Source organism: Danio aesculapii, chromosome 23 (assembly GCF_903798145.1).
Source record: "Danio aesculapii chromosome 23, fDanAes4.1, whole genome shotgun sequence".
Taxonomy (NCBI): domain Eukaryota; kingdom Metazoa; phylum Chordata; class Actinopteri; order Cypriniformes; family Danionidae; genus Danio; species Danio aesculapii.
Window position 1 is genome coordinate 24,446,385 of NC_079457.1, and position 21,858 is coordinate 24,468,242.

The 21,858-nt window shown below is 36.3% G+C and overlaps 1 protein-coding gene across 1 annotated transcript in view; it reads right to left on the reverse strand.

The window, feature by feature from the left end:
- agrn (agrin) overlaps nt 1-21,858 on the reverse strand; it is a 463,463-nt gene that overhangs the window by 148,618 nt on the left and 292,987 nt on the right. Inside the window, exons 7-8 of the mRNA XM_056448992.1 lie at nt 10,377-10,601; nt 6,295-6,501 (exon numbers count right to left, since the gene is read on the reverse strand). Of these exons, the coding sequence (XP_056304967.1) occupies nt 6,295-6,501; nt 10,377-10,601 (432 nt within the window). The remainder of the gene's footprint in view (nt 1-6,294; nt 6,502-10,376; nt 10,602-21,858) is intronic.

The following is a 21,858-nucleotide window of genomic DNA, read 5'->3' on the forward strand; positions in this document are numbered from 1 at the left end:
TCAGTTCTGAATGGCACACAAGGCTGAAAACAGAGCCTAGAGCTTGAGCGATCCATGGATCCCTTCAGCAGAAGGCGTCACACAGACAGACGTGAAGACAAGCCTTGCACACAGCACTCTGAACAGAGAAGAAAGGCAAGCAGAGGAGGATGAAGGAATGGGGGAAAACGAGGGGGAAGGCAGAGGTGCATTACAGAAAGCAAGCTCTACAAAGAACTTCCTAACAAACACACATAACAGACAACCGACGAGGGCTTTCCATCTTACAACAGCGACCCAGATACAACCCTTCCTCGCACAGCAAGGTGCAAAGGTTCATGCTAATTATAATTACGATAGCCTGGCTTTTCAATCTACTCGTCTAATTGAATTCATTACACACATCTCACTAGGCCCTCCAAAGTTCAATGGGTGCTTAACTTGTTATTGTTTCTTTCTCTTTTTTTGAAAATGACAAAAAAGTCAAAGTTTGTGGCGTTTTCAGCGAGAAATGCTAATCAAATAAATATGCAAATGATAAATATTAATCAGAGCTCATTGTCACCTGGGGCGTCGTGTCCCAGTCACCTCTTTTCACGGAGCCCTTGCTCAATGACAATGTCAGTAAGTCTGAGCCCATTGTTAGTCTTTATGAGTTACTGCCATGGGAACAGAGAGACAGGCACAGCCGGTGTATTCTGAGGGTCTGTTCACTTTACACCAGATATGAAACATCCTCCAGACTATAATGACAGCTGTGTATTTAGGTCAGCTTCATTTGCGGGATCCATCTTGCTCTGCCTAGAGAAGCAGGCTGCTTTCTTTCCTTATCATTAGGAGTCCATTACAGCCGGCACACCCACCGAGTTATGGAGTTCTGAAATTACATTGGATGGAGCTGAGCCATGATAACGTACAAAGATCATCATTCAAGGTCTCATAGACTTCAGTTAGTGCAGACGCTGTATTTAATATGATGTAAACGTAAATGAGGCTGCGGTGAACGAAAATAGCATGGTAAATATATTGTGCTGCTGTGTACCTGTGCACCTTTAAAACATATTCTGCTCATTTGTATGTACAGTATATGTATGCATATAAGTATGTACAGTTGAAGTCAGAATTATTAGCCCCCTTGAATTACTAGCCTCCTTGTTTATTTTTCCCCCAATTTCTTTTAACAGTGAGAAGACTTTTTCAACACATTTCTAAACATAATAGTTTTAATAACTCATTTCTAATAACTGATTTATTTTATCTTTGCCATGATGACAGTAAATAATATTTGACTAGATATTTTTCAAGACACTTCTATACAGCTTAAAGTGACATTTAAAGGCTTAACTTAATTAATTTGACTAGGCAGGTTTGGGTAATTGGGCAAGTAATTTTATAATGATGGTTTGTTCTGTAGACTATCGAAAAAATATATAGCTCAAAGGGGCTAATAATATTGTCCTTAAAATGTTTTTTTAATTAAAAACTGCTGTTTTCCTAGCCGAAATAAAACAAATAAGACTTTCTCCAGAAGAAAAAAATATTATCAGACATGCTGTGAAAATTTCCTTGCTCTATTAAACATCATTTGGGAAATATTTAAAAAAGAATAAAATCTAAGGGGGGGGACTTCAACTGTATGTAATGTATGTTTATTTATGCAATACCGATATTCAATTATTCTCATTTCTTTTCCATAATATAACAATATATGCTCTCTTTCTCACTCTCTTGATTTTAATGAAAAATAGCATATGAAGGCCTCCAGTCATCTAATTAAAATGCTCTACATTAACTTAATCACAAAATATTTATCACAAAATTGCTTAATTTTACACCAGCAACAACGACCCTGTGAATATATTATCAATAAATTTGCAATATATCATTACATTGCCATATATGCTATCTATTTTCTTCTGTACTCATAAACATTTTAACACAGGTGCTCTTAGACTCATCCCCCTACTGAAGAAAACAGCTTAAACCAGCCTAGGCTGGTTGGCTGGTTTTAGCTGGTCGACCAGGCTGCTTTTAGAGAGGTTTTGGCCATTTCCAGGCTGGTTTCCAGCCATTTCAAGCCTGGTCTTAGCTGGTCAGGCTGGAAGATGACCAGCTAAAACCACCTTGACCAGCCTAGCCAGGCTGGGAGCCCAGCAAAAACCAGCTACGTCCAGCTTAAACCAGGCAGGTCATTTTCCAGCCTGACCAGCTAAGACCAGGCTGAAATGACTGGAAACTAGCCTGGAAATGGCCAAAACCCCTCTAAAACCAGGCTGGTCAACTAGCTAAAACCAGCCAACCAGCCTAGGCTGGTTTAAGCTGGATTTTTCAGCAGGGCCACTGCCTCGCATATCCAAACAGCAGACTAAAAAACTCACGCTGACATTAACAAGACCTGAGCTAAGCGTACAACGCATGCTTCAATGTTCTTCTATCAACAGAATGCAAATAGACTTTTAGATGAAAAAACACAGTCTGTTCTTGTGTATCTTTAGTCCTTTGTACTCAATCTTTCTACTTTCACAGTGTTTTCTGTTTTCCTTATAAGTTGCAGTCTCCTGTTGACCTTTCTCAGCACTACACATTTCTTTGATTTCCGAGCGAATCGTGTCTCTCGGTGCGCGCTGCTGACACAGTGACCCAGCTCTGCTTGTCTCCAAAGACAACGGGAAGCAGATGAAACCATGTCAGATACTGGGAAAAAGTACTGACACGCTCAGTGTTTGAAACGACTTGTGTACACACAGAGCATTTCTGCTATTGATTAGTGTGTGACAAGAGGTCCATTTAGACGTCTTCCACAGTAGGAAAGGTGAGCTTTGTCACGCCTGAGTGGCTTCTAAAGGACTGAAACGCACTTTAGTAAAACATAGACTTCACTTCGGCCCTGTCAGCATGAAGGTGGACTATAATACCCTAAGGAAACTAGCTGTTAGCAGCTAACCTGACAACATCTACCAGGGCTTATTGGAATATACAGAAAACCTAATTTGTATGGATTTAAACCTAAGACAAAGAGATAAAAATGAACAAAGAAAGAAGACAACAAATGTGACAACAAAAAATACCTGAAGAGCTATAATAGCTATAATAATAACCTGAAGAAAGCTAGCTGTTAGAGATTATTCTCACAACAGGGCTAATGGCATTATGCCTAGCTAGACTGTATTTATTTAAATCCAAATGAAACATAACATAAATAAAAGACTGGAAACTTGACTAAAAGAGAGAAATGACCAAAACAAATGAGCTGTTAACAACTCATCTGCCCAAATCTACCAGGGCTAACAGAAACATGCTAACCAGCAAAGCCCTGTCTAAACATACAAGAAAGAGTGGAAAAATAGAAAAGGTAACAACATTACTAAAACAGAGAGAGAACAACGGTGGCAAGAAAGCTATCTGTTAGTGATTAGCCTAATAACAACTAATAGCGCTAACATGAACATGCTAAACAGCAAAACTAGGTCTGTACGAGTATAAAGATAACAAAAAATATCTAACAGATATCTTTTAGCAACAAGCCTGTGATAATAAGGAATACTAGGAACTTATGAACCAGCAATACATAGCCTCAGGTGATATAAACAAAATAAATAGAGGAAGCTTAACAAAAGCAGGTCGAGGAAACTAGCTGTTAGCAGCTACCTGACAACATCTACCAGGGATAATTGGAAATAATGCAATAAAATTTAATTTGTATGGATCTAAACCTAAAATAAGATATGAAAATGACTAAAGAGAGAGGACAACAACTGTGACAAAACCAAAATGTTGGCCTTGTTAGTTTAAAGAAGATGTATAATACATGGAGAAAAGAGATCAAAAGAACAAGGGCTAACCGTGAGCGGCTATTCTGACAAAATGTTTCAAAGCTAATGTGAATACACTGATCAGAAAAAAACCCTACAAAACCTATTAAAAATCAACTGAAAAATATGAAATTTTACTAAAAAAAGACAAAATGTGATACAAGCAAACCTGCTCCTGGGCCCTGGCAGTGCACAGTACATTTATAGCATAATACCTACAGTAGAGAAAGCTAGCTGTTAGCGAATAGCCTGACAACATCCACCAGGGTAAACGGTAACATGTTAACCAGCAAAACGTGGTCTGTGTGGATATAAACCTAAAAGAATGAGAAGAAACTTCACCAAAAGAGAGAGAGAGGACAAGGAAGGTGACAAAAGCAAAACACGACGACAAAGCAAAGCAACTTTTTTTCTGCATTTACACATCAAACTGGGAACAGGTGTCCAAAGCACAAGACTTTCGCTCATCAATGCTCCGTATCTTCCTCAGCATGAAAGGCAGTCAGCCTGGCTCAGGTCCGCCACAGAGCTTTTGATGTTTAATTAATGTTCTGTTTGCGGAATATGCAAATGTAAATAAATGTATTAAAAAAACATACTGTAACTTGCCACCAGCAAAAGCCTGAAAGGACCAAAACATTTACTTTGTCAGAAATAATGAAATAAAGCCAAAGACACAAGCACTACTCCTCTTTACATGTTAATTTATGCATCTTTTCGCTGAAGACTGGAAAACAATCCTAATGAGTCATAGAGGCTGATATTGAACAGAGAAAAAAGGGATAGAAGGAGGGAGGGATGCATCCAGCACTATGGTTGCCACATATGTGCTGCCAGGGAGTAGGACACACATCGCATTCAAAATAAATGAGAGGGGTATTTCTGTACCGTTAAAATGCGCTCAAAATCTTAACCCTGCCAAAACAGCCCTGGATACACTTCCCATAATTAACACACTGTCCAGAATGTGTTTTTTTTACCAATTCAGACTTTTAAAAATAACTGCTGCAGTAATTATGATGTGTTTACTGCATTTTGGTGCACAAAACAGGCTCCCTCTGAACTACTGTACTTGTATAGTACATATTAAAAAAACTTCTACCAAATGCACTGCGTATGAGGTGTGAATAACAAAAAAAATCAGTTAACAGCTATCAAATAAACTCAATTTAACCATCAAGGGACTCACTGTTCTCCAATATTTTGAATTTCATTTACAATTAGGTTCTGTGGTCTTAAGGAATAGCAAACTATCCACTGGTTGAACACTTTGTAGATACTGAAGGTCATGTTGATGTTGTTCGCCTGCACATTCAAACATCTTACTCTACCCTACTGCTTTTGGAATGCTAGTCAGCAAGAATCCAGCCAGGTGCATCATTATTTCACATTATTTTGTAGAAAAACCTACAGTACTATATTCAGTACACAGAAGCCTTGTAACATCTATTTAATTTATTTCTGCTAATTTTTAAGTAACTTTCAGTGAAAAACATTTCCAAATATATCTCAAAAATACAGCCTTACATATTATTGTAGTACATTTTGTACTGAATAAATAGTTACCAGACTTTAGCTTATCATATATTTATAAGATACTGAAAACCCACACAAATATCAGGGTGTTTCTAAACTTCTCCACACTCAGAGCCCCCCAAAACCACATCAGACTCCAGAGTGTTAATTACAAGCATAGTGCTTAGCATTTTGACTAGCCTAGATTCTCCTCCCGTCCCTAGGCTTAGCATGGAAATGATCATAGCTTTTAACAAGGGGGGTTATATGCATGCAATCCATGAAAACAGGTTGCAGGGCAACAACAGGGTCAGAACAACTGTTAAATGATAAATCTAAACAAACAGTACTCCAAAAAAAAAAAAAAGAATTGCACCATAACCTCACTTCTCTTCACATAGTGTGTTGAGGATTGGAGCTATAGAGAATGCCGCTCCAACCATCCTCTATGACGCAAACACAAGAAAAGACAGAGTCAAAGAGGTGCAGGTAGAAAGAAGACATCAAACCAGCCCTTTGAGGGCCCCCTGAAGGAGACCCGCAGGTCAGAATCCCAACAAGAAAGGTCAGAGGTTGAACTCTTGAAGAGGTTGAGTGGTGTCCGGTGGTGGCCCTGAGCAGACATCACAAGGACAAAGACAGACAGAGAGACACACTGGAACAGAAAAAATACGGTTTAAAGACAGCCAAAAAAGGACATAAAAGGACAAAGGGGGAATGACAAGACATTTGAGCATGGGAGGACTGGTGTGGACGTATGCACTGGAGAGGTGAGGTCATGAATGAAACATGAAGTCAGTGTTTCATGTGTCATCACAGCTGATGGCAGAATGAGAACGCTGTGGCAATGAAAGAGAATGAGCACCTTCCACAAGAGTTTTCCAGCAGGACACAAGCAGACACACAATGCTAACTAAACAATAGCACGTTTTGCTAACATAAAACTGCAAGAACACATCTGAACTTTCACACAATTCTCCAAACTCACCACAGGGCCCTTGTTGTTTGACAGGGATGTCTGTTTGGGTTCGGCATTCCTGTAGTTTCCTCTCACAGTCATTGGGGTACGTCTTGCCGTCCTTTCCGCACAGGGGCTTGTACGTGCCGTCGCATTGTATGGGATCGCAGGAGCACCGAAACTCTCCATTTTCCAGCAAACATATGGCGTTGAACTTACAACCATTCGGGCAGCCCCCTGGAGACCAGAGACACATGCATGTATGCGTCAAAAACAGAGGTAAGCGCCCTGGAACTAATCAACATTGACTGGAAGCATCTCTCTTTCTCTCTCGCTCAATCAGACATCGGATATCGACTCACTCAGGGGTTTTGAATTAATTACCGTGCCTGATTATTTAATCAATTATCTAATTCCATTCAGATTGATTTGGGCTGTTTTTTTTCCCCCACTCAGAGTTGTGTTAAGCTGTCACAGACGGTCTGTGGCGGTGTGTAATTACACCAGTCTTTCATCTGTTTGAGAAAATTAAGAGACCTATTATGTTATTGTACAATCTGAGCTTGATTTATGTTTGATTGCATTATCCAACCTATCTTTAAAGATGTGACATACATGCTGATGAGAGCCGGCTCACAGTAAGCTATAGGAACGGAAGCAGGAACTTCTGATTTTACTCCACATGAAGTGTTGTTCGCAACCCAAATACTTCCACAGTCTGACATATTTATGACTGAAACAGAATATTTAATGAAAAAAAACAGGCCAAGGCTTGATTTTATCCATCAGGAATTGATTGGATTGCAAAAACAGTGAGTTCGATGCAAGAAGAGAAGCAAAATCAAGAGGTTTTTGGAGGATGATTTTTCTCCCGAAACGCAGCTGGTGTTCTGAAATATGTATAACCCTGCAAAAATAATATTTTGCTCAAACTAATCAAAAAAGCCTCTCTTAGCAAAAAATCCAAATATTATCAAAGATAAAAATGGTCAGATTTATATAGTTCCATTTCTTTGTGCTTTCATTTAGCCTTCAGTTAACAAACTAACAGTTTAGCATACTAGCGCAGCATAGTGCAAACTGACACTAAAAGGCTCTTTTGCTCCATCTGGAATTGATTGGAATGTGAAAACTTGGTGTTCCATACAAGAACTAATCTAAATGAGAGTTTGTAGTCCATTGTAGAGGACTATTTTTCCCCAGAACAGCTGCAGGTGTTATGAAAAATAAAAAAAAAATAAAATAAAATGCATCTACATGCCAACTAATTCTCATTAGATTATAAGTAGACAGGTTGGGGTTAGGGTTGGGGTTAGTGTAAGTTGACATGTACTTGCAAAGTTTCTTTTAGTCAGTTAAATGTTGAATGAGCAGTATCAACAGATATTAAGCAGACAGTCTACTAATACTCAAATGGACCATCAAAATAAAGTGTTACCAAAAAATCTAGCCCCTTGAAGAATCTGATCCCATTTGGAAGCTGTGTGTAGTAACTGGTAGAAAAATAGCATGCTATCACGATAGTTTTAAATGAGTCCTTCTTAACCAGTTACTATTGTGCTAAGCTATTAGTAAGCGATTACGCTAAGCTGTTTGCTAGCTACATACATATTTACTTTCCTTGTGTTTCCATTTAGACATTTGTATTTAGGTAGAAACATTGTTAATAATAGGGGTTAATATGGTATACAGTGGTCCCTCACCATAACGCGGTTCATCTTTCGTGGTCTCGCAGATTTTATTTTAGTGCAATTTGACATGCTTTTTGTATAGCGCAATGTGTTCTGTGTCCTGATTATTGCATTGTGTTCTGTGTCCTGATTGGCTGTAGACCATTATCAATCAATCTCCTGAATGCCATGTCTTCTTTACAGTACAGAATGCATTCAGCTTGCCAAATTGACATAAATCTTTGACCGCTAGCAGTGTGACTCTGAAGTGCTGTACTGTATGTTTGCATGTTTTCACTCCAACAAACCCCATAATGTCGACAAAACATTTTGCACTGTCAAAGGCACCCACGATAGCACCCAAAAGGCAGAGAAAGATGCTAACCATGACCCAAAAAGTTGGATTTCTGGACATGCTAAAGGAAGGTAGATGTTACGAGAGTATTTTAACAAGAGAGAAACGTGCGAAAATGTTAATGCCTATCTGAAAAAAATAGTGTAGTGAAGGGTTTTACAGCATTAAAACATCAATACTAATTGTACTAAATAACTACTATTTCGCGGATTTCGCTTATTGTGGAGTATTTTTAGAAAGTAACTCCCGCTACCCAACGAGAGACTACTGTATAACTCAAATAAAGTTTCTTTGGGAAGTTTTATTTGTTGATTTTAATTAAGGGTTGTTCTCTTTAGAAATAAGGAACTAGTAAAGGAACTTTTTAGGAATCTTTTGGAATGAGGAACTAAAGTCCATGTTTCCCCTTAATGTACCAATTGTCAAAGGGTTAGTTTAGGCATGGGACGATAACCGTTTTCAAGGTATACCGTGGTTTAGAATAGTCAAGGTTTTAAAACTGCTACATTTTTCTGCTAAACTGTACCGTTCCTACGGTATATGTAAGATTTTTTAATTGACATTTTTTTAGGACTATCTTCAGAAGAAAAGATGCTGTTTTGTAATCTAATGAAAGCTGTGTTTTAGAAACTATCAAAGACAGCAGAAGTCAATGATTCATTTAAATTATTTAGCCTGACATGTTTACTGCTCCAAAATATTTTAAATGTTTTTCAAAATAAAATATGTTGTGTTCAAAGGGGAAAAAGTACTTGTTTTTTTACCCAGACATTTAAAAATAACTTATTTTAGAGCAGTGAGCACAATACCGTGAAACCGTGACATTTTTATCCAAGGTTATCATACCGTCAGAATCTTATATCTGCCCATGCCTAGTTTAGCTCACCCAAAAATGTGAATTACGTTATTAATTACGTCATCCTCACTTTCATTTATCTTCAGAACACACATGAAGATATTTTAGGTGAAATCTGAGATCTCCCTCATCCTCCGTAGATAGCAAGATAAACATCATGCAACAGTTTCTCCTTCTCAGTGTCAGTATATTGCGCATGTTCATGAGTGTGCTGTTCTCCTTTGTTATCTGAATGAGTCAGGAAACTTGCTGTCTTGCGGAGGATGAGTAAGCTCTCCAATTTCATGTAAAATATCTTAATTAGCATTTTGAAGACAAACAAAGGTCTCAGGCTTGTTACACATTAAACTAACACTTTAAAGAGTTCACACTTAGAGAGGCGTTAATAGCATATAAGGAGGTCCGAGATCAGGTAGGTCTCGAGAACTCCCCCTGGAAAATGGAGAAAAAGGAGGAGATTGGGTGGAAGGGGGGATTCTTCCAAAACGAAGATAGGGCAGCAGGGTGAAATTGGTCTTTTTATTGTAAGCTTGGATCAATCTGATTGGATTATTACTGATTACGGATGAGAGTCCAGCCTTGATCAATCATATCAAGTGCTCCTCTCGAAATTAGTTTATAAAACTTTACTTAGTGACATATTTCTGAATAAATGCTAATAATAGCTATTTTTTTCATTAATGATCATAGAAGAATTGTTCGCATTCAAATTGAGTGAATCCCAAACAAATGCTGGCATGCTAGCCTGTATCTGACAGAAAGATACTAATCTGAGAGAACTGCTATCGCTTTGTGCGTTACACCAGCGCACAGACAGTTGCTCTGTACTGGGACAACAGTGGCCCACAAATAAACCCCCTATTGCTCACGGCACAAACACAGTTCAGACACACACACACTAAGCCAGCGTTCATGCACTATCACAGCAGAACACACACTCTCACACCGCTTTGCCACAGGGCTTCAGAGCGAGGCAGAGACGATCTTTTCATCACCCGTGAAGATACAGTCTTGCCACAATACACCTGCCAGAGCCCGACAGGCAAATTGGATTTGTGGAGATTGGTATCGTGTAGGCATGACAGTACTGCTAACCTGACTTAATTTGTCCACAGCCTCCTCGCTGCAGCCATGACAAAATAAATCAAATGCGGCCGTAGGGCTCCTTTATCAGACAACGAGCATGAGCTCCCGGGAGCCGGCGACGTCTCTGCTTTGAGGAGAAACTCACCCTTTTCCTTGCAGCTGCCTAAAGAGACCTTCTTGAGCTCCAGGTTGTTCTTCAGGGCAGTGTGCTCCATCTGACACATGCTCTCGTAGGTGTGCCCGTCGCTGGCACAGATGGGCATTTCGTCAGGCGGACAAGACTCAGCCAGGCCAAAGGTAATCTGCTTGTAGGTCTTTGGGTGGACTCGACAGGCCGTGCTCAAGCTGTTCAGAGTGTCACTGCAAGGATCTGAGGATGAGAGTAAGAAGAAAACAATGATTCAAACTCAGTCAAGCCATTTATCAAACGTAATATGGTGATTATTTATGATTGTAATATATAAGGCAGATAATCTGATCTGTTGGCTAACTACAGTAGCTAGTGGCTGTTATTATTACTTTATATAATAATAAACAATTGTAGGTAAAAACCATGCAAACCACAACTTGCCAACAATATTTTGTTACACTAACTACAGTTTAAGGCTAGGGCTAGGCGATATTGCAAAAAAAAAAAAGAAAAAAAAAATTCACAATATCATGTTTCATACTGTATCATTTGATATCGATAATTATTGAATATTTTTTAACAATACATTTAGAAATGTTAGGATTTTTCATTTATTTAACCATTTTATTTAAATTTACCAACATTGCTAAGGCAAATAGTTTAATTAGTCAAAAACCAAAATATTTAAACAAAATATCTCATCTCTATAATAAAATAAACATAAGTGTTCAAGAGACTCTTAAACTTGATAAATAAGATGTTACAAAGTGTGTGCAATGGTAAAGATAAATCAACATCTGTAAGGTGTCAATGATAATGATATAGTAAACCTCAAACTCTGTAAATAAAAGAAATTATGATAATCAAATCTGAGCTTTCAAGTAAAGGAACCAACCATCATTATTCAAATATATACTGCAACATTACAAATTGTGTAGTTGAATGACTACTGTTTATCACTGTATGCTAAAAAAAAGGTGGGCTAGTGGCTGGGATGCACAAGAAAAGAAACCAAAAAGACACTCTGGTGACATCCTTACATCCTTTTCTTATTTACATTTATCTACTCACTTCTGCTATATGGCACTCATTTTCGCATGTGTTGTTATTCTGACCTGAAGTGAAATTTGCGAGTGCGTGGTTTCCTTCACCATTTTCTATGGCGTCTCTCGTAACTAGACGACTATCAACTGTTTTCTCAGAGGATGACAAACAGACAAACCATTGCTGCAGCTCCGATGCAAATCGGAAATGTGAAATGTTAGTGAAATGTGTATATTCCATACAAAGTGTCAAGCAGATTGGTTAGTTCTACTTACATAAACCGCAATGCGCTCGCAGCATTTTGAAAAGTTCAGATGTTTTTTTAACTAGGTGTACCTGTAAATGTGCGTGCCTCACGTTTGTGCCGCTTGCACACCATGTGAGCATTGTGCAAGCTGCGCACCTCGATTGGAAATGACAAACTTACACCCTAAGCTTATTGGCATTCCTTCCAAGGCGCGCTCTCAGCAGTCACACTTTAAAAACTATAACCTTCATAGCGAAACTTCAAACCGAACTTTTTTTTCCGTTCTTGACAATGGTGTTCGGTCAATAAATATCGATACTGATTTTGTCGCCCAGCCCTATTTGAGGATGGTGTTTGTTGTAAAACTGTGATTATACAAATGGTAAATAATATGCCAAAAAACATTACCCTTTTACAAAACTGCACTTGTTTTAAGATTGATTTATACTTCTGCATCAAGTGATTGCTCTACCCTACTGTAGCGTGGCTGATGTGTTGTCAACATTTATACTTCTGAATTCTGTCTTTGCTGTCACTACCACAATGCTAGTATCTATGCTCCACAGTTTCTTTGCTGGTGTTTTAGTTTATGTCAAAAATGCATGTGATGCTACTGTAGAAGTAACTCAAACTCTCATTCATTCAAGAAAGATGCAGATCTGCCAAACTTTCAACAATTTTAATTATAAAATAAATACAAAACATAAGTATCTTTTCAAAGCTCCTCCATAGGACTCGGGACAAGGCTCTCAACCCCATCCTCACTCTTCACCACAACCAAGTCAACTAATTAAAGACCTTCCACTTCATGACATCATAACATTTTTTTTGAGAGGTGCGTATCAGGGTACATGCCAGGGTAAGGACCAAATTGTCTGTGACTGTGCAAAGGCTATGTCTGACTTCCGTAAACTCATTGCAGAAGAATAGATTGGCTTTAAATCATTATAATGGCAGATGTTGTAAGTTTTACATATATAGCAATGCAATATAATGTATATTTATGTAGTGCATTTATCATGTATGGCCATAAGGCATGGTCCGGTATAAAATTCTCACGGGATGACAACCTTGGATAAAAATATCACGGTATCACAATATTGTGGTTACTGCTCTAAAATAAGTTCTTTTTAAATGTCCAAAACAAAAACACCTTTTCCCCCATTAAACAAAATACATTTTATTTTAGGAAACATTTATACTATTTTATAACAGTAAACATGTCAAGCTAAAGAACTAAAATAAATCACTGATTTCTGCTCTCGTCGTTAGTTTCAAAAACACTGATTTCTTTACAACACATTTAAAAAAACACATAAAAATCCTTACATATCCCTTAGGAATGGTATAAAAGAAAATTTTTGCAGTTTTAAAACCTTGAGCTTTCCAACCTGCAATAAACCTTTAAACCAGTTATCGTCCCATGCTTAATGGTCATACACTTAAAGCGCTTCACAATCATGAGGGGGGGGGGGGGGGGGGGGGGGGGGGGGGGGGTCTCTCCACACCACCACCAGTGTGCAGCATCCACTTGGATGATGTGACGGCAGCCACAGGACAACGGCTCCAGTGCGCTCACCACACACCACCAATTGGTGGAATGGAGAGACAATCATAGAGCCAATTCGGGTGGATGGGGATGATTGGGAGGCCATGATTGGTAAGAGCCGATGGAGGGAATTTGGCCAGGACACTGGGGTTACTCTTTACAAGAAGTGACATGGGATTTACGGTTTAACGTCTCATCCAAAAGACAGATGGCACCAATATATTTAATGACATATAGGAATGTTACTCAAACATTAAATGCAAGGAAACTCCATTATATTTGGGAGCAGCCGTGCAAAAGGTGTTTCTGGAGGTTACAGAGCATGATTTTTGGAAGAACTGTAGCTTCAGATTTTCTGTTTGCCTTGGAGTTTTGTTCATATTTTTATATTCTTTAACTCATGCTAGCATGAAACCTTTATCATAATTCTGTGTATGAGCATTTTTGTGAAATTGTCATGTCTCCATGAAGTGTACTTTTTATTTTGCCCAATTTGAAGGGTAATTGAAAACACAGCTAATCCTGAAGAGATGTGTGCTGTACTGGCTCCATTTTCTCAAGAAAACTATTTTTGCCCTAGCTTCATGAATCTTTCCTCGATTGCATAATTCCTCCTTGCTGCACCAAAACTATCATTTCCTTTTCGTTTCGCCATACTTGAAAGCTGTGGAGAGCTTCTGTGTTATTGGTGAGCTTCTAAGATGTGACAGAACCCATCTGGGTGGTCTGATTAAACATGCCAGTCTTTCTTTTTAGACATTATGAAGCATTGTTGTCTGTAAATGTACTGTATGCCACACAACACTATTGTTTGCACTGTATTTTTTCAAGCCGTCTAGCTCTCTGGATTAAATGTGGATTATCTTGTTTGAAAAGCATTCAAAGTCTTCAGGACAGCACCTCCAGGACCAGATTTTCTAGTGTCTAGTATCCATACCCTTATCAATACACCCCAGCTGACAATCCCATTTCTTTGACTGGAATGTTCTCCTTTTTCAAAGCATCTTCTAGGCACCATTGATGGAGCTGTTGTCAGTGGCGTGTCATTTATTGAGACGAAATAGTGAAATGTGAAAAGATAAGGGTGACAGCTGACGGGATGGGAGCGATGAGTATGTGGGAGTTGATGGGCCTTTGTGGCTGCAGGGGGCTCCGGGCCCTGGCCCCGCATGGCAAGATGGTAATTGTAATAGAAATGCCATGATGGTTATTGAAATAAGTGTGACAGTTTCGCCAGCCTCCACACTTTTCTGAAACAAGACGACACAAAGGACTTATCAGCCAGTGTCGCGCTAAGACAATGCCGAGCCGCGAGCGAGTCGCACAATCGCAAGAGAGAGAAAGAAGCATGGAGACAGAGAGAAAAAAAGATGAGAGAGAAAGACAGAGACAGAGAGGACAGAGGAAATTAGACAAGAAAGACAAAACACGTAAACAAAACAAAGATCGAGAGGGGAGGAAGAAACACAGGCGAATAAAGAGAACAAGAAAATGGAAACAAAATAAGCGGGAAATGAAGACAAAGCCAGAGAGATAGAGAGACATCATGAAAGCCAATAACACACAGATGGACTCATGGGATTTGTACAATGACATATTTTCCAAATCAACAAAGCAGTGGCTTTTGAACAACTAGTCCAGTTAATTATCGACCGGTCAATCCACCCTAAGTGCACACAAATACAAGTAAGTTCTTAAAGGGCTCTGAGTAAAAACAAAATCACTGGACAATACCAAGAAAGCATATTAGTAGCAAAACGTATTTTTTAAATGTATTTAAAATGGCAATATTTTTATTTATTATTTATTATTTAGTATTATTTATGACAAAATTTGGTATTAAATAAAAAGGCAATCATTTAATTTACCATTTATCATGTTCAACCAGTTTTAGTATGTAAATTACATACAAATATATTACTTTTATAAGTTGCAAACTTTGATTAAGAAATGTAAGCAGAAATGTAGCAAAAATAATTATTTAAATGTTATTTGCCCCAATTGCATTTAGACTAATTTTGGAAAAATAAAATTGCATTTCCATCAATACAACTTGGGATATTTGTAGCAAAACTCAATGTGTATTTCAAAATGCATTGTGAGTCAAAGGTATTGCAAAAAGGTAAGAAAATAACATGTTAGATGTATTTTAATGCAATGACACTCACACTCACAAACATTCAATTCCAATCTATTCCATTCCATTCAATGAACACAAAAACACTGGATTTCACAGAGCACTTATAAATAAATAAATAAATAAATAAATAAATAAATAATTTAGTAGAAAATGACACAATTAAAACACAAAAAAGCTTTTGCATTTCTGGTTAAATATCAACCATGTCAAACTTTCACACCTTTTTAATGTAATTTCTTCTTTATACGTGCTAGTTTTTGCTTCATGTTAAAATCTATTGTGCTAGTGTTGAGGTAATAGAACAAATTAAGTCATAACAACTGTATAGCTACTCAAAAGGTTTGAGAAAACCGATTGCGACAAACCATTTAAGTTGACTAACTTTATTCATTTGAGTTCAATCAACTTGCCGCAATCGGTTTCCTCAACCCGCTTGAGTAGCTATACAGTTGTTTGGACTCGAATAATTTAAGTTAACTGAACTCATACAGATTTGATAACTGAACTTAAAATGTTTAAGTTACTAATACTCTAACTGTTTGACGATATCAACTCAAACAGTATAAGCGTATATGATTCAATATATATAAGTTTACAGTACTTAAACCATTTGGTTTCAAAACTCAAATGGTTTGCCCCAATAAGTTTCCTCAAATGGTTTATGGTTTAAGTTAACTTAACTTATCGGGTTTTACTGTGTAAGTGCATGTAGTAGCATCAGTAACTCCAAGGCTCTGAATAAAAATAAATAAAAGACTGGACATAACCCATAAAAAAAAGTAAAATAAAGTAAAATAATTAAGTAAAAAAATAACATAATGTAAATAACACACACACACACATATATATATATACATATATATATATATATATATATATATATATATATATATATATATATATATATATATATATATATATATATATATATATATATATATATATATATATATATATATATATATTAATAAATAATAATAAAATTTATGAATTAATTAAACAGCAATAATAAATAAATAAGATTATTAAACAAAGACGCAAAAAAAACCTAACAAACAAACAAACAAACAAACAAAAAATACCTTTGAACATCCAGTTAATTATCGACCAGCTAAGCCATCATATGTGCACACGAATCCAAATCAGTAGTTCCAGGGCTCTGAATATTTATTTTTAAATTACACAAGTGCTAAACTTAAAAGCTCAACCAAAATAATTAAATAAACAAACAAATAAATATTGTAACTAAAATAAAAAAGCTAATAAAAATAATAATACAACAAAAATTACAGAACAAGAAAACACCAAAAATAACCCTTCAGTGACTTGTCTAGTTAATAATCAACCACCAAACCATCCTAAGTGCACACAAATTCAAATCAGTAGGTACAGGGCTTTGAATTAAACCAAACACACAAGCGCTGGACAGGAAAGTCCAAAGAAAGAGGCGGGCTGACAGGAAGAGCTGATGCCAGGTCAGGGATTGGTGTAAACTAACACAATAATAGGACGGCTCTCAAAGGAGGGGAGAGTATGGAGCCAGACCAAAAGAGTCCAGCACAATGCGGGCAGCAACTCCAACAACATCTCGCCACGCAAGCCAGCCATTACCACTGGAGAAACCATTAGCTCCCATTAAAAGAGGCCGGTTGGAGCCAGCATTCAGTGTATCGCTGCCTAACAGTGCCATGCAGGGGTGGCTGTAATTAGCCAGAAACACTGAGTCTCGCTCCAGCAGGGAGTGTGTGTTTGAGGCCGCTCCATTAGTCTAGCTCCTGTATCTGTGGGCCTGACAGTTGCTGGCCAAGACCTTAATGCATGTGTTGGGGAGGAACAGTAGCTGTAGCTGCGATTTACAGGGATCAATGTGTATACAGAGCTGGCCAAAAAGGTGTCTGAGTGCGCTTTGAAATAACAGTGGCCTGTGTCCTGCTGTACGATGGATTGTGGGGTTGTTTTTTTGTTCCTTTATTTGCTGCAGAGGAGAACAAAATGTCTTGACAAATAAATAAATAAATACAATTTATACTCTTTTTTTTGTCTAATGATATCACATATCTGGGAAAGAAAAAAGCATCTAAGCAATAATAATAGCAACCCGAATTATCTATTTTTAACGATTTTTTTAGATGTGTTTACTTGAAACATGAAAGAATCCAGACAAAAACCATAAATATTTTAGTTTCATGGACAAATTGGTTGTTTAGATGGTTGCAACCCAGGTTCTTTCTGAAAATGTACCACTATATACATTTCTGGAGAGCATCAAATACGTCCCAGGTACGTATACATATTTTATTTCAGGTTTTATTTTCGTGAATCCACCAGAAGCCACTGTGTATGCTTTTTGAGATCTCAAATTTCTTTCTCGAGTGCCATTCATGCCTGCTCTTCTCACGTAAATCTACCAGAGGCTGCTGTCGACTGACTGACTGACCGATCGACTGACCCACTCTCCTCCTACCCTAAGCCCAACCAATAGTGTTTTCAAAAGCACTGACTGACTGTTGAAATTGAACAAATAAATTACATTTTGTAATGTTAAACTTAATTTGTCTGTTTAAATTCTGCCCAAATAATTTTTTTACAACCATTTAATGTAAGAAAAAAATGTGGTAAATCCAAGGAATCATCTTTGGATAATTTTTTTCGGTGTAGGGGGATGCTTTCAGAATGAGCCTTTGTTGCATGTTTTGTGTGTCTTCTTGACAAATAAAATGTTTTAAAAAAATTTCGCTGTTACGAGACTTACATAGAATAAAAAAATATATAAATAAACAAAACGCCTTCTTAGATTTTTTTTCTTTCCAGTGTTTCTTTTTAGATGTTTTCTGGAAAAGCAGGACAAAATTTAAAAAACAATCTAAAATAACCTTTTCTCTCATTTAAAGATTTACAAATATTTTCCTTAAAAGTATATATGAATTATAATTGTCAGACCCCCCACCCCCCACCCCATGTTTAACCACGCTATCCTGAAAAACAAAGGAAAACTGAAGTAATATTGATGTTTTTTTTATTAAATTTATGTTGAAATACACTACCGGTCGAAAGTTTGGGGTCAGTAGGGTTTTTAAATGTTTTAAAATAAGCTTCTCCTGCTCACCAAAGCTGCATTTATTTAATAAAAATACAGTACAAATTGTAAAATTGTGAAATTTTATTGCGCTATAAAATAACTGTTCAAAAGTAGCTTATAAATTAATTTAATAATTTATTCCAGTGATTTTAAAAATGAATTTTCAGCTTCATTACTCCAGTCTTCAGAGTCACATGATCCTTCAGAAATCACTCTAATATTAATTATTATTATTAATAATATTATTATTATTATTAATGGTAATAGTAATAAAAGTAATAATGACTGGAGTAATAATTTCATTTGAAACTACATACAATAGAAAAGTCATTTTTAATTTTTTTTATATAAATATTTAACAATTTTTTATTTTTTTTTACATTTAATAAATGCCGCCTTGATGAACAGGATAATTTTCTTTAAAAAAATTAATAAATAAAACTGACCCTAAACTTCTGACCGGTAGTGTATATCTTGGTCTAAAGTTGCTTAGATATTTACTTAAAAAAATAAATACAAAAAATCACCATTTTTATTTTAATTAATGGTTTTCATGATATTAAGATGGTTTTTATTTTTTAGAAAACAAGACAGATAAAAAATGTCATTCACACTATATTAAAGCATGTCATAACTAATACTACTGTATAGACCGATTGATCGAATTCGATTGATGGAGGGCCGCAGCTCTGCACAGTTTTGCTCAAACCCTAATCAAACACAGCTAATCCAACTAATCAAGGTGTTCAAGACTACTAAACAATATGAAGCAGGTGTGAGTTGAAGGTGGAGCTAAGGTGGTGGAGGTGGAGCTAAACTGTGCAGAGTTGTGGTTCTCCAGGAATTGAGTTTGAGATCGTTGATGTACTGTAGACATTTTGGAAGCCATTTTTTATTCCTAGCCAAACGTCAAAGTGAGTGATAAAAGTAATATGTGTTGGCTGTTTTTGTGCATGAATTGAATCTGAGAGTCAGTAACCGCAAGAATGGTGTCTCTAAGTTAGATTTAAAGTAGCTGTCTGTCCTCTTTGGTACTTTGTTCTCCCAAGGGGGTTAAATGGAAAGCCAGTCTCCCCAGAGCCGCAGAGAAACATACTCCACACGTCCTCAGGGACCCAAGGCATTCATCCAACCCGGCCGCCCAGAGAGCCATCATTTACAAGAGGTGACTTCCCTCTGAGTCTGTCAGCCGCAGGAAACACCACAATGTCACAAGCCTTTCTCTCAGAAAGTTCATGAAAAATAGAGCGATGAAATCATCTAAACTGGTACTTTCCCTTGTTGCTTAGTAAAAAAAAAGACTCATAAGCTACTTTAAAAGCAAAATTACTCAGAATAAAAAAAAAAAAACCTTTCAATTATGTTTGTTATTATCACCCCATGGCCAAGTGTTTTTAGAGCATAAGCATAAGCTTTTCAAACCTTTCTGGCAATAGGTTTGTACATTGGAAACAACTGCATTGCCAAGGAAGGAAAAATATATTCAATTTCAATGTTTTTTTATATTCAATATACTTCAAGCAAATGTATTTATTTTAAAACTGAAAAACAAAACAAAAATATTGATTAAGCAAATTAAATTTGGCACTGCAAGCATTTTAAAGAAAACAGAAAACAGAATTATAACTATGTTGATTTTTATGAAGGAGATCTATTATGCCTATTTTTCACTTTTTTTCAAATTTGTATAATAAAAAAACATACAGTTGAAGTCAGAATTATTAGCCCCCTTTGAATTTTTTTTCCTTTTTAAATATTTCCCAAATGATGTTTAACAGAGCAAGGAAATTTTCACAGTATGTCTGATAATATTTTTTCTTCTGGAGAAAGTCTTATTTGTTTTAATTCGACTAGAATAAAAGAAATGTTTTTTTTTTATTAAACATTTTAACATCAGTATTATTAGCCCCTTTATGTTGTTTTTTCTATAGTCTACAGAACCAACCATCATTATACAATCACTTGCCTAATTACTGTAACCTGCCTAGTTAACCTAATTAACCTAGTGAAGCCTTTAAATATCACTTTAAGCTGAATAGAAGTGTCTTGAAAAATATTTAGTAAAATATTATTTACTGTCATCATGGCAAAGATAAAATAAATTATTATTATTATTGTTATTAAAAATGAGTTATTAAAACCATTATATTCAGAAATGTGTTGAAAAAATCTTCAGTCCTTTAAACAGAAATTGGGTAAAAAATAGGAGGGCTAACAATTCAGGGGGTACTTCATAATTCAGAAATACTTCAACTGTAATTATGTAATATGACTTTTTTTCTTTACTTAAAATAGCATACAGATCATTTGTTAAATCATGTTGTAAATGCCCATTTTTGTAAGAAACATCACTGTTTTCATGTTTGTCCCTTTAAATGCAAATGAGCTGCTGTTCTCCACCCTCTTTTCAGAAGAAGGTGGAGCTTGTGTCTCTGAAATTCAACCAAAACAAAACATTTGGTTTGAGTATGATTATCATGTATATTAACACTTGGAAATATTTTTAAAGAATTACAATTTCACAGGAAGGCTAGGCTAATCATTTGGACTTCAACTGTATTTACATGTATTAAAGTCTTGCCAGTTTAAACTCTTGATAAACGGTTTTTCTTGATTAGGATGCAGTGAAAGCCAGCTGTCAGACGGTGTGTTGTGTAGTAGAGCTGCACAATATATCATTTTAGCATCGATATCGCAATGTGTGATTACAGTTTAGAGACATCTTAGAACACATGAGAGTTTTGGAGTCATTTCTAGTTTAACCATAATACAATTTTATAAATCGCTTGTGTTTTTAAGGCCTGCGTAAACATTTCAAGCAAGTTTAAAGCATTTGGGCACAAGGAAATGTTACGTTTGTAGCTTAAATAGAGATTAATTGTATTTAATCATTTACACAATGAAGAATATACAGCTTTATTGTACATGTGATTTTTTTATTTTTGTATTATTTGTATATTTGCTCCTTTTTATTTATCTTTGCTTGTAATTTGTTGATTATATTATCTTTTATATTAAAATTGTTATATTCCTTGATATATTCATTTTTAAATTAAAATTTATATTCCTTTATATACAATTGAAATATCGCAATGTACATTTTTTTAATATTGTGCAGCCCTATTGTGTAGTATTATACTGAAGTTCTCTGTGCTGTCTTACATGCAATAAGCACAAAACAATGTCAAAAACACACACAGTTCTCATAAACACTCTACAATGTCTGCAGAAACAAACAGCATAGTTATACTAGATCAATGTTTCTATTTGAATAGAAAATTCAATAAGCCAGTTTTGAGACACTGGTTGTGATTGATTGAATGGGTGGATTTACCATTAAAGGGTGAACTGCTGACAGTCAATGTGCCTAATGAGTTCCCTTTAACAACATAAAAGGATAATGTCCAATTTATAAAATGCCAAGGTTAAATAAGAGTG